The sequence below is a fragment of the Grammomys surdaster genome, unplaced genomic scaffold (assembly GCF_004785775.1).
Source record: "Grammomys surdaster isolate TR1022 unplaced genomic scaffold, NIH_TR_1.0 126271, whole genome shotgun sequence".
Lineage (NCBI taxonomy): Eukaryota > Metazoa > Chordata > Mammalia > Rodentia > Muridae > Grammomys > Grammomys surdaster.
This window is the reverse complement of record NW_021621071.1, coordinates 4,348,707-4,363,661: the sequence shown is the minus strand read 5'-3', so window position 1 is coordinate 4,363,661 and position 14,955 is coordinate 4,348,707. Positions and strand designations below refer to the sequence as shown.

The 14,955-nt window shown below is 35.5% G+C and overlaps 1 protein-coding gene across 1 annotated transcript in view; it reads left to right on the top strand.

Moving 5' to 3' along the window:
- The window catches only part of Trhde (thyrotropin releasing hormone degrading enzyme), a 371,444-nt gene that overhangs the window by 287,169 nt on the left and 69,320 nt on the right, over positions 1 to 14,955 (top strand). The window contains exons 11-12 of the mRNA XM_028759101.1: positions 7,914 to 8,047; positions 8,159 to 8,214. Coding sequence (XP_028614934.1) covers positions 7,914 to 8,047; positions 8,159 to 8,214 — 190 coding nt within the window. The remainder of the gene's footprint in view (positions 1 to 7,913; positions 8,048 to 8,158; positions 8,215 to 14,955) is intronic.

Genomic DNA, 14,955 nt, shown 5'->3' with positions numbered 1-14,955 from the left:
ACACACACACACACACACACACACACACACACACACACACACACACACACACACAGTTTATTACTTTTAGGCACAAATGCTGGATGTTACTATCTCCCTTCTGGAAAAGCATGCCCTTGACAATTTATGATCTCTGTCTCTTCACTTGTCCTAAACTTCAGTGGTTAGTACCACCTAGCCCCTGCCAATTATCCTTGGCCACCCTCCTATAAAGGGGGCCACAGGCCCAAGCTCACCCTGAGACATCACATGGATGCTGTGTTCTCCTTCCTCCAAAGCATCTCAGAAAGCTCCTCTCTTCTTCCCTGAATCTATCTTTTCCTCCTTGGACATAGAAGTCCCACCTGTAACTCCCACCTAACAATATGTCCCTGGCCTTCTTTACTGACAAATCAAGAACCAACTGGGGAACAAGACCTTAGCATCAGGACCTCTCTACACAACACAGTGTTTTGGAAACTTGCATATGAGTGTCTATGGGTTTTAAGAGCTGTTGCTTCATTAGATTTTCATAAGAATCCAGTGAAAAAGATCAATATATGGCATAAGCTCTGGGATGATTTGTCCTATATCATCACATATGCTCTCTTAGCTGACTTTTCCACTTATTTTATTTTTAAATATCATATTTTACAAGTAGGATATTTACCTAGAAATGCTTAATTATCATTCCACTGTCATTCCCACAGTTACTTAAAATGTGTTCTAAAACACCAATTCTTCTATACATTGATATAATATTAGTCTTATGCCATTTTGGACATAAATATAATTTTTAATTATGAGGAACATTGGAAATGTAACTTCCATACTTTTTTTTTTACTACAGAACTCATCAAATACCATACCTCATTAGGCCGACAGAAAAGATCTTTTTGAAATTCACTGTCTGCTATTAGTTAATTTGCAGAACATTTTGGGAATGTAGTTAACTAGTGCTGCAAAGACACTTTAAAATCTATTACAAAATCTTTCTGGGAATTGTTTCTCAAAGATCTCATTTGTAATAGACCTATACAAATATTCAAGAATAGTAATATCTTCAGGAGTTGGGTATAAGTTTAGTAACAGAATGCTTTAAAACAATTGATGCCTGTCTTATTTTAGTCAGGCATTGTATAGGATATAGAGATTATTATCATTTTTATTTACATACTCATTTGACTATAATTTATAATATTTTTAATAGAATAATAAAAACTAGAACAAATAAAATTACATGGGATTTATAAATGTCACTATCCCATTTGTCAGTAAGAAACGGCTTTGGAAAATGAATTCGATAATGTAAAATATATTATCATTTGATGTTTGCAAAATGTATGTCCTTTGTTCATATATTAAGATTGACCCTACAGCCTAATAAAAGTTAATCTAAAGTTAAGTTAAGTTAAGCTAATAAAAGTTCTTTAAATATGGGGTTCTGCAAGATGTCATAGAAGTTAGGGGCATGTACTACTCTTACAGAATACACAAGTTTGGTTCTCAGAACACGTTTTGGGTAGCTCACAGCATCTTATAAGACCATTTTCATGGGATTCAGTGTCTTCTGGTGTCTGCATGAACCTATAATATATATACATTACCTACACACACACACACACACACACACACACACACTTAAAAATAAATGAGCTTTAAAAGTAAGATTATCATACGTATTTATTTAAATATAAGTGGAGTTTATTAATTTAGAATGCTTATTTAAGCTCATTAGTCATATATTATATAATATGATATATATATATATATATATATATATATATATATATATATGTATCCCAAACAAAAGATTATACTTTTTTTCAGCAGCTCATGGATCACATACATGTAGAATGAGAAAGTCTGAACACATATAGGAAAATAAAATTAACACCCAACATACTATCAGATCACAAATAATTAAACTGGTATTAACAATAATGGAAACAACAGAAAGTCTACAAACTCATGTTAACTGAGAAACTCTATACTGAATAAAAAATTTGTCAAGAAAGACATAAATTGGGAAAGAAGTGAAAAACTTTCTTAAATGGAATAAAAATTAATATCAACACATCAAAACTTATGAGACACAATGAAGACGTTGTAAGAGGCAAGTTCATAGCACTGAGTGCCTACATTAAAAAGAATGTACATACAAGTAACTTAACAGCACACTTGAAAGATCTAGAACAAAAAAAAGAAATTACAACCTAAAGGATTAGAAGGCAAGAAATAATTAAATGTGGCACTAAAATCAAGAAAATAGAAACAAATAATACAAATAATTAATGAAACAAAGAATTGATTCTTTGAGAAATCCACCAAGATTGACAAACCCTTGTCCAAGTTAATTAAAAGTGTACAGAAGATATTTAAATTAATAAAATTAGAGATGAAAATGAGACATAACAGCAGATACCGAGGAAGTCCAGAGAAACATAAAAAACATACTTTAAAAATCTATTGTCCAGTAAATTAGAAATCTAAAGGAAATGGATAGTTATCTCAGTACATACCACCTACCAATGTCAAATCAAAGTGAGATAAACAGTTTAAATAGACCTATGAATCCTAATGAAATAGAAACAGTGATTAAATGTCCTCAAGGAAAAAAATATTAAGGAGCCCAGGACCAGATGGTTTTAGTACAGAATTCTACAACAGTTTTAGCAAATAGTACTAAATACTCTTCCATTATTCCACAAATTAGAAACAGAAGGATCATTATCCAGTTTTTATAAGACTGCAAAATATATCTAACACATATAGAAAGCCAACAAAGAGAATTACATATCAATTTCTCTTGTGAACGTATATGCAAGAATTCTCAATAAAATATTTGCAAACTCAATCCAAGGACACATCCAAAACATCCTCCACCATAATCAAGTAGACTTCATCCCAGAGATGCAGGAATAATGAGTTAAATATACATCAATAGGTAAGCGTGATCCACCATACAAACAGACTGGAAAACAAAAACCACATGATCATCTCATTGGATTGAGAAAAGCCTTTTGAGAAAATACAGCACCTTTCATAATAAAAGGCCTGGAGAGACTAAAGCATTGCCTTAGATTTTCCATTGCTGTGAAGAGACACCGTGAACAAGGCAACTCTTATAAAGGAAAACGTTTAATTCAGGTTGGTTTACTTTTTCTGAGGTTCAGTCCATTATCATTATGATAGGAAGCATGGCAGTGTCCAGGCAGGCATGGTGCAGGATGAGCTACATCTTCATCTGAAGGCTGCTAGGAGAAGACTGGCTTCCAGGAATTTAAAAGGAATGACCCAAAGCCCACCTCCATAGTGACATACTTCCTCCAACAAGGTCATACCTTCTAACAGTGCCATTCCCTGGGACAATCATGCCACATTTCACTTTCGGGTCCCCATAGGCTTGTTCAAACACATAAGTCAAGTCTATGGGAACCATACCTAGCCATAGCGTGATCCAAAATACATTTAGTCCAACTTCAAAAATCCCATAGTTTATAAGTCTCAACAGTGTTAAAAGTCCAAAGTCTCTTCTGAGATCTATCCAATCACTTAACCGCAATCCCCTCTAAAATCAAGAAGCAGATCACATACCGCCAACCTCACAGAATATACATTACCATTCTAAAATGTCACAGTGAGAAAATATGGCAAAAAATGACCAGCTGGGCAAACTCCAAACTCTGCACCTCCATGTATGATATAAGAGCTCTCTTCAGATCTCTGACTCCTTTCATCTTTGTTGACTACAACAAACTTCTTTCTCTCGGGCTGTTTCCACTCCTTTAGCAGTGTTTCTCAGCATGTATCCCACAGTGCTGATATCTCTAGCATTTTGGGGTATCCAAGAGAATGTAAATTTATACCTTCTTGGTACAATGTCTGGGATGCACACATGATCTTCTCCAAAGAGCTTGAGTCACTTCTACAGCTCTTACCTGTGTAGCACTCTAGGATCTGGTTGACTCCACTCCACTTCTGCTGCTGTTTTTGATGATCATCTCATGGTACTGGCATCTCCAAGTCTCTGGATTCTTCGGTTGCAACAAGCCTTCACCAGAAGCCTTTCAAAGGCTCTCTTTATGGTGTCAAGCCTCAACTTCTTTGCATGGCCCCTTTAGTGCGGAGCAGTCAATTTCGTCTGAGACTGTTCCTTGTCCAGTGGCCTTCCATGGCCTCTCACAATGCTAATCCTCAGCTGCTTTCCTTGACCTCTTCATGTCTTCAAAACCAGTACCACCTGGGTGATTCTGACACATCACCAAGTCCAGCTGCAACATGAAGCTATCTCTGGAACACAGCTTCTTTGTGCTCTCAGAAAACACTTCCTAGAAGATTTCACCTCAGTGATGCTGGTCCCTTCTTAATCACAGCTAATTTCTTAGCTCTAGCTCAGCAACTGTCCCAGCCGTCTGTTCTATTCTTGACTCTAAAGCTAGAGCCATGTGGTGGAAGCTGCTGACTTCTGCTGCTTCCTGGGGCTGGAGCTTGCTTTCCTTCTTCTATTACATCATCACCAGCTTCCTGTTTTCCAACTCCTTCACTGCTTAAACTTGGTTGTCCTGGAAATGCTTTATAAACTGAACTTGAACTTGGAGATTTGCGTGCCTCTCTCTCTTGAGGTCTGGGACTAAAGGCATGTAGCGCTATACCAGGACCTAAGCTTTTCTCGTCTTGGAGCTTTCTCTGTACCAGGATGGCCTTGAACTCAGAGATCTGGTCTCCTTGTTCTCCTTGAATAAAAGGTGCCACCATTCCTGGGCCTAAGATTTACATGACACAGTCCCTCAAGATGAGGTTCAAAAGTGTGTGTCATCCATGTCTGGACTGTAGTTCATTCTAGTTTAATAGTACAAATGAAAACAATAACCAAGTAATAATAACACATAACATGATAAAACTACTCCTTGTTCAACAGAAAATGCAAAACCAATGAGAATAGCTGGGTGGGATCTTGCCCCAAAGTCACCATTCCCTTAATCTGTTTATCTCCTTGAATACAGGATTTAGCTCAATTGCATTTCCTGGCACCTTTTAACTTTTTAAACCATACATTTTATATTTGTTCTCTTTTTTCCTGTTATGCTACATCAAAATGCTCTTGATGGGAGTAAAGCGCAGCACAGAGTCTAAAATGGGTTGTTTTGAGACTTCCTTTTTCGGTGCAATTTATTTGACTCTCTTTACCTCAGTTTCAGGCAGACTCTTCTGACAAGAGCAAAAGGCAGCTACATTCTTCACCAAAATATCACAAGAACAGTCTCTTGGCCACATACAAAAATTCTTCTCCTCTGAAACCTCTAGAGCCAGGCTTCCACAGTTCAAATCAACCTCGGCAACAAAGTCTTCCATATTGCTACTAAGGTAGCCCATCAAGCCCCACTTAAAGCATTAAACTGCTTTCCAAAATCAAACTCTCAAAATCCCCAGTTTTCCAAACAATAGCCTGGTCAATCATATCACAGCAATACCCTAGTCTCTTGTACCAACTTCTGCCTTAGTTAGTTTTTCCAATGCTGTGAAGAGACATCATGACCAAGGCAACTCTAACAAAGTACAACATTTAATTGGGGTTGGCTTACTCGTTCTGAGTTCCAGTCCATTATAATCATGGCAGGAAGCATGACAGGGTTCAGGCAGGCATGGTGCTGTAGGAGATGCGAGTTCTGCATCTCATTCTGAAAGCTACTAGGAGAAGACTGGCTTCCAGGCAACTAGAACGAAGGACTCAGCCCACCCTAAGTGACATACTTCCTTCATCAAGGCCACACTTCTTAATAGTGCTACTCCCTGGTTCAAGCATCTTCAAATCACCACAAGTGGCATACCTCAAATGTCAATATAAATAACTTATATCCAAGCTCATAATCAACTTCAAATTCATATTTAACTTAGCTTCATTCAAAGTTTGACTATTCTTCATTAAATGGATACCTTTTACAGAAAACTACAACCAGTAGATGAAGAGTTCTGATGTCCGGTCCCAATGCATACATCTAGAAAACATTCCCCACACCTAAGGCTCAGGAAACACTGTGGAAGATAGGCTGCAAAAGTATAAGAGCCAAAGCATAGGGAGTTTGCTGTGAGATGGTGTTTCCTGGGAATACAGAAGTTCTTTGCGTAGTGTCTCACTGGCATGACTGCCTATGCCTGATCTGATCAAGGACAATAATAGACACGCTATTGTGGATGGGAAGAAGCCCATGACTGCAGCCTAGGGTAGACCACACTAATTAGATAATTGAAAATAAATTATCTGCCATGAGTTCATACATACAAGTGACATTATACAGACTGAGCAGGTTGTGGATTTAAGAATATAATTAAGAATATAATGTGTGTGTGTGTGTATGTAATGGCATTTAGTGTAAAAGAGGCCATACATCTTAAAGAGAGCAAGGAGGGGTATATGAGTGAGGTTGGGAAAGGAAATGGATGGGGAACGGATGTAATCACACAATAACTATCAGAAATAGTTTTTAAAGTTTTGACTATTTGAAGGTAATCAGGATTACTTAGGAAAAGCATTATCTTCAGCACTTAAGATTTAATTTTCACAGTTCATGCATGATTGTTTAAAGCCTCTTTTTATTATGTTACTTTAGCTTGTCAAAAATATCTTCTACAAAAAGAAACTTTCCGATGAAAGTTGCGAGACTCATAAATTCATGGGTATAAGAATGAGTATTCGGAAGGCAGTTTGACAACATGTCATTTAACAAAACAACTGTAGCTTCTCCCTAGACCCTGTGACCACAGCAAACTTAGAATATAAATATAGAATTAAGTATAAATTTGACTTCAATTACATTTTGTTGCCTGGCTTTTGAAATATTCTAGCCCATAAATATACATTGGATTAATTAGTCTGTGTCATACAACCTTTTACTGTGTACTCTTTACTTGAGAGAAATTTATACATTCCTCCCTTAAAGGATTACAAACAAGTTTCATTTCTTCTAATGTTTTTGTAAAATCTTGATGAAATATTTATGGTTTTGAGTCATAGAAATTAAAGCATACCAGTATGTTTTGTTTTCTAGTGTCTTTTCCATCTGTACCCCAAACTGTATCTGTGTGTCAATGCAAATTTTAATTCAACTTTACTGTGCAAATTCCATCATGAATAAGTCTTGAAGTTCAACAGAAAAATTATTACAATTGTGAATGATGTTTGTCTTGTCGAAGACACGATAGGTGACTGTACTCAAGTGAAGGTAGCTTTATACCACATTTGAAAAAGTTAAATATTAAATATGCATGAAGTTATAACATGCTTCCGGCCTTTGTTAATTGAAGTACTTCATGGACAGAAGTTCAGATTTTTCCTTTGTGAAGTATACCTTCTCTTTGTTTCTAATTCTATATGGAGCTGTTGAAGTCTTGAGCCAATCAGGTTCCCTTGTTTTACCATTATTGATGGTTTTGCAAGGTCTGTTATTTATTTGCACTCCTAGAAAAACATGAGAAAAAGCCAGATACAAGAATGACTTTCAAATAAATAAGCACTATTTTTTATCACTTTTTTCCTGTGTAAAACCAGTAGTGTATTTGACTAAAGACTTCTTTTGTTCTAGCTGCAAATACACATGTAATCTAATTAAAAGCCACATGAACATAATGGGATAATTCTAGATGACATTTATTACAAGTATAGAAACTGTGTATAGAATAAAGAGTTGTATCAAAAAAGCAAAATTGTTAATTATGAAAAACTCACTAATTGTTATAATAATGAGTAACAAACTGAACACTTTCTATTCAATTTTAAACGAGGGGATTAATTAAAGAATGGGTTTCAGTTACATTTTAGGGTGACGTTTTCTTCAAATTCTTAGTAATGCTGTTTCTGGTATTTAAAACACTTTATTCCTTCTTAAGTCTAAAAAAAAATTAAAACTCTACGTACTCCCAAATGCTACTTGCAGAACATCACAGAATAACGTACTTAGACAAAGGAAGCTGGATCCTTGGGAACATCAATCAAACTGGCTACTTTAGAGTCAACTATGACCTAAGGAACTGGAGATTACTGATCGATCAGTTAATCAGGAACCATGAGGTACATCCTAGATCTGGTTATCAATTAACTGTTTTGCAGTGTGAACACCTGTCGTTTTAATGATCACAATCACCACCCTTATCCTTTCTTTTTTCCTAACTGGACTCACAGGTACTTTCTGTCAGTAACCGTGCAGCCTTGATTGATGATGCCTTCAGCCTGGCCAGGTATGTTTTGCTTGAGATCTCCACAATCAAATCCATACCTGTAAGATTTTTCACATTAATTTAAATTCTGTATTATATATTCATACTTATGTGTAGATCCCTTTCTTATGATATTTTTGTTTGTATCTGAATTATATTCAGTGCCCCAAACTCTAAGTCAATAATAGCCATAGGATATTTCCAAGCCAGCAGAAGCTTCATCAGTTTCACTGCAAGTTTAGTTAAAAACTCTGGAGATTCTTTTGATCTCTTCAATAATGAACCCTACACAATGACCATTGTTGTCACACATAACTATTGATAGAAAATACCTTCAAGTGTTAGCAATATTATTCCTCACAATACCAGAGTAATTTTTAACTTCAAACCTGTATTTGAATATTATTTATTTGTGAAAAGTTTATGCTTAGAGACAGAAAAAAATATTCCACAGTATATCAATCATGTTCTAAAAGATTCAATTGCATTAATTATTAAATGACTTTTGTAATTAGACTTATAATTATTTTTGGTTGTTCAAGACAGGGTTTCTTTGTGTAGTCCTGGCTATCCTCGAACTTGATATGTTGACCAGGCTGTCCAGTGCTCACAGAGATTCACCTGTCTCTGCTTCCTGAGTGCTCGGATTAAAGGCATGCTCCACTGAGATTGTTCTGTACTTTATCATAGTTTGCTAATTTTTTCCTAATGTATGATTTGTTTATTTATTTGTTATTTATGTTTGTGCATATGTGAACACAAGGCTTAGGTTAGCAATAGGGATCAGGTCATTTCTGAGATTTGGAACTGCCTTTCAGGTTTATGTGCCCAATCAAATCTCAATTCCTTACATATGTTAAAAATACTCCTTTCCCTGTAGATTTCAACTCATCAAATGATGACCTTACATGCAGGGCACTTGATAATTATTTTTACTGAAGCAAGACTGAATTATCAAGCAACTTAAGAGATTGTTGTTGCTGTGTATGTGTGTGTGGGGGGAGGTGTAAATAAACAATGTGCAAAAGGGAGTTCACAGGACAAATTCGAGGTACTGTTCTATTGACATAAAGGACAAAAAAGCAACATACTCTGACTTTCCCCTTCATTATTATTACAAAGCACCACAGGGACATCACTAATTTGGTACACCATGAGGTGGGACATCATGCAGCAGATAGTACTCTCTTACTCACTGAGAACATCCACAGATGTATCTACAGTGGAGGAAGAAAATTGAATCACAGAGTTGTCCTATGACCCCAACACATGAGTGCCATGGTACATGGTCAGCTGTGCTCATACATATGCCTCAGATCACAAACACCAATAAATAATAATAATAGCATATTAATTAAACCAAGCCATTAATTGATCAAAAGTGAGGGCCCTTCCATGATGTGACACCATCTTATTATGGAAAAACTTAGAAGCAGTAGAGTTGGACAAAGGTCTGTAGAGACTGTGATATGTGAAGGTAAATGTAAGATTCAGCTGTGGTTTGGTAGAAAATAATGAAGACCGGAAAAAAAAAACATAAGGTATAAAAATTATTTTACAATGAAGCTTAGAATGGTCACTAAATCATCAACAGAGTTTGATTATGATAGGTGTGATACGTAACTGAGATAGAATCAGAAAGAGAGAAACCTTGAACGCAAAGAGTAGAGTGTTAGGAGCAGCAGCAACAACAACAACAACAACAACAACAACAACAAAACTTTTGTACTAGTAATCTATTATCAAATATGCAATAGACGTAGATATCTTCCCAATTAGCATAAAATATAGATATCATTCCTTTTAATGGTAGAGTTGCTCTAGGACATCCCTCCCCCCCACACATACATACACCTGAATCTACGGATGTCCATGTTTTATATAAACTGACATCCTACTTATAAATAACCTGTGAAGAGCATTAAGTGAGCTCTAAATTCTTAGTTACCTATTACCTAATAAAATACAAATATTATACAGACAGTTGCATATGGAATAATGACCAGGAAAGTATATTTCTAAAGACTTTAAAACTTGGAAATACACAATCGTTCTTATTTATGTAAAAGATGAAACATCCCTAAAATATCATAGAATTTATATTTTCAATCGGTAGTTCATGAAATATTTCAGTAATAGAACGAAAATAAATAGAGAATAAGATTTATTCCTGCAAATGTGCTCTCTATACTTGGACCTAAGTGTTACTTCTATTTAAGTATTCAAATAAATATTTTATATCTTAAAATTCTGTTTATATAAACTTCCTTCAAACAGTGATAAATCAGGTAATCCTTGGCCTCTTTGAAAATAACAAGTAGTAGCAGAGCAGATATTCAACAAACACAAGCAGGTCATGGACAAAGCTGAGGCTTTGGCTAATGACCTCTTTAGTAAATGAATTCCGTGCTCGTGCTTGTCATGGATGTTTGATAGCAGAGACTTGGGGGTTAAGAGGGATTAAGTCACTTAGCTATGTTTGTGCAGATTCTAAATGGTGTGTGTGTGTGTGTGTGTGTGTGTGTGCAGGGATTGAATTGTTTAGTAACCCAGCAATGATACAACAGAGATCATGAATTCCAATCCAGGTGAATTTATGCACTTTATGGAATCTCTCCCTGTCAAATCTTCCTTATCTATTTGAATTATTGTTCATTCAAACTGTAAAATGAACAATAGAAATATTTAATCTCTGGCCTTCAATATAGGATTGTCTGTGTTTCCATGGATGCTAAGGATGTACTGTTGTTTCATGGTGTACTTTTCCTGATTTCTCGTTGCTCTTGCAAGATACAAAGGAGAGTATTCAGTGTCATGTTTGTGGTTATTGTTGAGGAATTTAATGTCTGGTACAGAATTATGTTTATATTTGTATAATCATAAATTTACTAAGCCAGAAGCATTCATGTCACGATTTTTGTGAAATCTATTTTAAACTTTGATGATTTTTAGCTATATAAAATATAGCCAGTGTTGTGGTACATTTTTGCAATCCCAGAATTTGAGAGGTTGAAGCAGGAGGATTACAATGAGTTTGAGGTTTGCTTGAAATACACAGTGAGTTCCAGGCCAACCTGAGATACAGAGTAATCCTGTCTCTCAAAATAAGAACAACAAAAAACAATGCAAAAGACATACACTTGCACATTCTAATGTAAATAAATTTGAACCACAAGGAAAAAAGTGTTGAGACTTAATCACACCTCATCTACCATCTACTGTTGCTTTATCATCCCCTGAGGTAAAATTTGGAATATTTGGTATATATTATATCAGACATTTTCCCTTTCTAAACCTTTATGCTGTTAAATTTTAAAACCATGAAGGAAGATTTATCCTATCCCATGAGTCATTTATAAAAATAAATTCTAGGAGTGTTCTATAATTTCTGAATCCTTATGATGCAGCCTCTGGTGAGAACCCTGGACTAATTTTCTGTTGTGCTTATCTGGAGTTGATTCTTAGACATGGAATTTGAGTCTAGAAAAGCATATATTTGGGAAAAAAGGCAAAAAATACATCACAAAGTCTTTTTCAGTCAAATTCCACTCTTAACCCAATGTAAAGTTCAATGTCCTCAAACTCCCCATTACAGCAAATGTGTAATAATTTAAAAATTGACAAACTGCTTGTTCAAACTTATTTAGAAATTATTAACTCACAGTTTGAAATGTTGTGCCTTTTGTTTCTTACACATCTAATATCTGTATCTTCCTTTCTGTGAATTATTACTTAGTAGAAGAAAGGAATTGCAAACATTAAGAATCAAGCAAAAGTATTTTTGCTTGTGTGCTTTGTATAAGTTTGAGTATTATTCCTGTTAGTAGCATCTGTTTGCAAAATTTTTTCCACCATTGCCCTAAGGTTTTGCACTTTATGGTATTTTATCATTAAAGGGCCTTTCAGTTATACATAACGTAAAATATTCTGATTTTCTATACATTATATTTTGTTTTTCCAGTATCTTCCTATTTACTTTTTCCTTAATCAGTTTGCATGTGTTGGATGAAAGGGAACTTTATTTTTTTCTTTAAAATTACTTAATTTATAAATAAGTATTTCATCATCATTTACTTAAAATATTTTTTTTCATTTGAAATATCTCTCTCTTCATAAAAATGATCATGGTCATGAATCGGTTTGATTTTGGTTACATCTTCACTATTATCTTTTATAAGTGATTAGATAGAGATTTATTTTATTATGTAAGCTTTCCACAGGTGGTGTATTCTTTACCAGTCTTAGTTCTGTTCCCTAGGTGAAGCTCTATGCCTCCGGTATCACAGATTTTGTCAACACTGTCTTCTTTCTTTTTAATTAAAGGCGTATACTGCAGAAAATTTACACAATTTCTCTATCTAAACATCCCAGTTTCATTTCTTTTCTTAATAGAGTATCTTGCAAAGTGGTTTTTGTCGGCTCTTTTCCATCTTCTGCCTAACTCCCTTGTTTTCTGTTTAAAGTTTCTTTTGTAACACAGGCGTTGATCATTTCTTCATTTAATGCAGTAAATAGCGTGATCTCGAAGAAACTGCTCTGGGAACCGACAGGATGTAACGGCTTTTCCTACTTTCATAGATACGTGTTTACATATGGTGTGCTGACCTTTCTTAATGGAGTGGGAAAAGGACAGGCTTAGAAACCTTTGCTGGAAATACCCAGTCTGGCTGGACATTAGTTATGACCTTCCAACTCAGCTTTGTTGATGACAGGAAACCCTCCTCAGTTGCCCAGGGATTTTGACAGCCTGGTCAAGGATCCTGGATCCCTCTCAATCCCTCTGTTACCCACTGCTTCGTAAATTCAGATCACACGAGTTTGTTTCTGGTATAAACACTTTTCACAACTATGCTTAGAATCTGATAGTTAGGGTTATTATTTATTTATTTATTTGCTTACTTATTTATTTAGAGATAGAATTACTTCGTGTAACAGCTCTGGCTGTCCTGGAACTCACTGTATAGATAAGGGTGACCACGAACTCACAGGTATCTACTTGCCTCTGCCTCCCCAGGATAGGAAGGGAAAAGTGTGAAAGAAGACAGCTATCTAGGGTTATTAATAATGACAGGCTACATGCAGTTTATTGTATTTACTGGCCACTGAGAGAAAGGTGGTTCCCTAGCTCTTTCAGTAGACTCTTTTGAGGGAAGTATTCATGTAAGATTATACTGTTAGTAACTTTCCAGTAAGCACACTGGGTTGTATGTGCAAAAGAATTAAAAATTTATAAAAAATCCTATCAATCAGTGACAAAAACTGTTGATTGAAAAACAAGGTTTATTGTTGACTCTAGGCTTCCAATCCTCTTCACTGAATAAAAGTCACTAAAATTACTTTACCAGTATTCCCCCAGCCTTCTTCCCAGTGGAGACTTTTCTATATTTGATCAGTGAGTTCAAGCAAATCTTTTCTTTTTCTGAGTTTCATGGCCATCCCCAAAAGATCATATCTTTCACATCCCCAAGCTGGGGACTCTGATTATCTACCTGTCCTCTGCAGCTGCAAATGCACATCTTGAGACACAGGAGAGAGTTGCCTTGAAGTCTGCTTGTTTCAGACTTTTCTGCATGCAATTATTTAAAAATCTATATCCAAAGGGTCTCTAAATGAGTCTTAGTTTTTGCAACACTTCACCACAGATAAATGTTAAAAATAGTCTGAAAGCATTTTTTCAGGACATTTTTTTGTTACAAGCTGGTAATCTTCCACTTTCTTTCTATTATAACCCAGTAAAAACTTAGTCTGCATTTCTGGAATTTCCACTAAATCTGTTCTGTTCCTCCAGGCAAATACTGGTTAGCTCAAGGTTAGAGAACAGGTTAACATATTCCTTTAAGCTGTATGTTGAAACTTGTTGAGGGTGGAGACACAGGTGTTGTCCTTGGGATAAGGATTTATGAGAGGTATTGTACCTGGCACTTCTGAGACAGAGCCATCTTCAGAGGTACAAAGGGTTGGTGGCCATGTGGCTCTTGAGGATGGCATCTTTCTCACAACAAGTGTTGAGTAGAAAGCAGAAGAGAGGGGTTTTAGCATCACTTCTAGATTTGATTCATTTTCATAGCAAACAGCTTGTTCTCATAAGTTAAAAATAACTGGGTAGATATCTGGTAGGTCACGTTATTTTTCATTTAAGCATACTTTTGTGATAATCAGTAGTCTGGGTTTCCAAACTGTATTTGAATTATATTTGAGTAAGTCTGTGTATTTGTGTTCTTCAGTAGCTCATGAATTAAAAGTTATTATAATTTTATATCACAGGCTTTCTCTAGTTATTCCTTTTGTAGTTGTACTCCTGGATTTACATGACACAACCTCCCAACCTCACTGATTCTCTAAGTGTTTGAAACCTACACCTGGTAGTTCAAAGGTTTCACAGAATCTTTTGGAAGTTCTCAAGAATTTGAAATATATATCTTTTATTATGTGATTTATTTAGGTATATCTGTCCCAAATGATCATTTATATTACACTTACTTGAATAGATTCATAAGATGATATCTTAGAGATGAATTTTAATAGGAAAGATAGATCAGTTATTGTCTAGCCAAGCTTCTTGAGATGGGAATTTTTAATTAGGTTTTTTTTATTAGTGTTTCAAGATTATAATACAATCATATTATTTTCTCTGATTGCACTGGTATTCATGGCTTAGTAGGGACACATTAATGGCAAACCTTGGTGTCTTTTGTTATCCACCTAGAGACAACTGTTCAGCTGAGTTGGCTTCCTTGGCAGTGCTATAAAGGCATAGAGCAT